Source organism: Plecotus auritus, assembly GCF_963455305.1.
Source record: "Plecotus auritus genome assembly, chromosome: X".
Lineage (NCBI taxonomy): Eukaryota > Metazoa > Chordata > Mammalia > Chiroptera > Vespertilionidae > Plecotus > Plecotus auritus.
This window is the reverse complement of record NC_137784.1, coordinates 19,453,713-19,455,929: the sequence shown is the minus strand read 5'-3', so window position 1 is coordinate 19,455,929 and position 2,217 is coordinate 19,453,713. Positions and strand designations below refer to the sequence as shown.

Here is a 2,217-nt window from a genome sequence, read left to right as displayed (position 1 = left end):
ACAGGCCTCTGCTTCTTACCATCTGAGAAACATCATGAGAAGTGAATGAATAAACACAAGACTGGGAGGAGTGGATGTTAAACAATCCCAACCTTGAAGGGACTGAACCACTGTGCTGGCGCTCTTTGCCCTGGGCTGGGAGAAACAGGGTGTGCTCCATAAAAGGCATTTTAGCTAGTTTATCTTGAGTAAAATTTGTCAACATTGAAGGGACTGAGGCTTCCCAAGACCCCAGATTGTCTGCTCTTATCATGACCTCCCTCTTCTCCCCTCCTCATACTCCTTTTCACTGGATTTTTGTCTTAGAGGTATCTCACCATCTTCCTTTTACCGGAGCTGCTTCTAGCCTCCATTATTCTAGGGGCAGTAGCTCTATCTTCTTTTTCTCACCATCTCCCTGACCACCTTGGAGCCTTCCCAAGAGCAGATGCTCAATTGAGGAATTAAAAAAAGGCAGTAACAATTCATCATGATTTCATTTCTCTTATGTACTTGAATAAACAAAGCAAGTGCAGGTATATAACTTTTATTTTATAGAACAGCAGAATACAAGGAATAAGGGAAACCAAGAATTGATCATCTTTTACTTTTCTCTGTACTTTTTTATCACAACTATTTTGCTACTCATTTCTGTCACATTTCTAAGGAAATACATTTTCTAATGCCATGTTATCTTGTTCCAGATCACTATGTAAGACGGAAGGTTACGCCATTTGTTTAGTGAAAAGCAAAACTCTTACTCTTAAGCCTCATAAACAACGTTAAATACATAACCAATATCATCTGTGCACTTAGATTCTGACGCTAATTAAACTTGTTTTAAAGAACAACATTTGAAAACATTCAGCAACAGTAAGATAAAGCAGTAATTTAATAACAGAACAGGAGCACAGAAATGATGTGCACTGCATTCCCTCCAGCACCACCTAACCCCCCACACCACTTCAAGCACAAAGTGAGGGAAGTGCTTCAGATTTCAATACTTGTGTGGGCTGCTGAAGCTGGCGCTGGAAAGCTCAGTGGCCGAGGAGCTAGTGCGAACCACAGCCGCGAATCTGTGGCGGGTTCTCTCCAGCTCATCCTGCAGGGCCTCTTCATACCAGTGTGGGAAGGCGCTGGGCTGGGTACCATGAAGCTTGGCTAAGAACTGCAGCACTTCCATCTTGCTGGTCTCAGCGTAGGCTTGCGGGCCCCACAGGAACTCGTGGCTTGGAGGATCACTGTGGGGCACCTGGCGGTACACCAGGTAACCTTCTTTCACCAGATCTTCTGTGATGAGCTTCATGGGCTCCCCGTGGAGGTTGTGCTGCTTGCCAGCATGTATACCCATCGCATTGAGGACATCCCAGATCTCTTCCTCACTGGCACAGTTGCCCTTCATGAAGATCACACAGAGGATTGTCATCAGGAGGCCCTTCCTGGGCATGATCTCCCCACTCAGCCTGCTATCCCCTGCCTGGTGCAATTTGCTGACCAGGACATAGCTGTGCCCGGCAGGGTCGGCTTTCTTCACATCAATGCCAAAGGCCAGCACCATCAGCTCAGAGGCTCTCTTGAGGATCTCCTGGAAGTAGGGCCTGTGCTTCCTGATGACATGCTTCAGCATGTCTTCCTTGGTGATGGGCTCCTTCATGTTATACTTGCGCAGCATGAATTGTGCCAGCAGCATCGCCTTCTGGTCTAGAGGGCTTCTGCGGGAACCCTCAGACCCCGACTCTGCCTGGGAGGCATCTGCACTTCCCTCGCTGTGGCTCTCGGCACTGGTATCAAAACTTGGCCATGCGATTCTTGCCTTGGGAATGCTAGCGGCTGCTGCGGCTCCCTGAGGTTCCTGGGACAGCACAGACTCAGAGGTGCTCAGGGAAGAAACCTCAGAAGAACAAGAGGAAGAGGAGGAGGAGTCTTCCCCCTCCTCTGTAGAGGCCTGAGCACTCATGACTCTCCGAGCCTCACCCCAGGCCTGTCTGCGTTTCTCTCGGGCCCGGCGCTTACTCTTCTTCCCCCGAGGCATGAGGACACTGGTCAGGGACAGAGGTCACCCGTGTGGCAAGAGAGGAAGTGATGTGGGCCCCTGGAGGAGGGAGAGTGAGATGGCGTGTTCACCTTCAGCAGGACACTGCACCTGGGCTTTAACCCAGGCCATGTCTGCAGGGTCTGAGGGCAGTGCTCCAGGGGCCCACAGGGCTCCTGTTCTGCCCAGTCTCTGCCCTACGACCC

At 50.1% G+C, this 2,217-nt stretch overlaps 1 protein-coding gene across 1 annotated transcript; it reads right to left on the bottom strand.

Annotated features, from left to right (window-relative positions):
• Nucleotides 1–976: 976 nt before the first annotated feature.
• On the bottom strand, nucleotides 977–2,011 carry LOC308239531 (melanoma-associated antigen B10-like; the record flags this gene model as incomplete). The annotated part of the gene is made up of 1 exon (XM_080652313.1): nucleotides 977–2,011. The coding sequence occupies one exon, from the start codon at nucleotides 2,009–2,011 to the stop codon at nucleotides 977–979; it is 1,035 nt and encodes a 344-aa protein (XP_080508439.1).
• Between the last annotated feature and the right edge of the window lie 206 nt (nucleotides 2,012–2,217).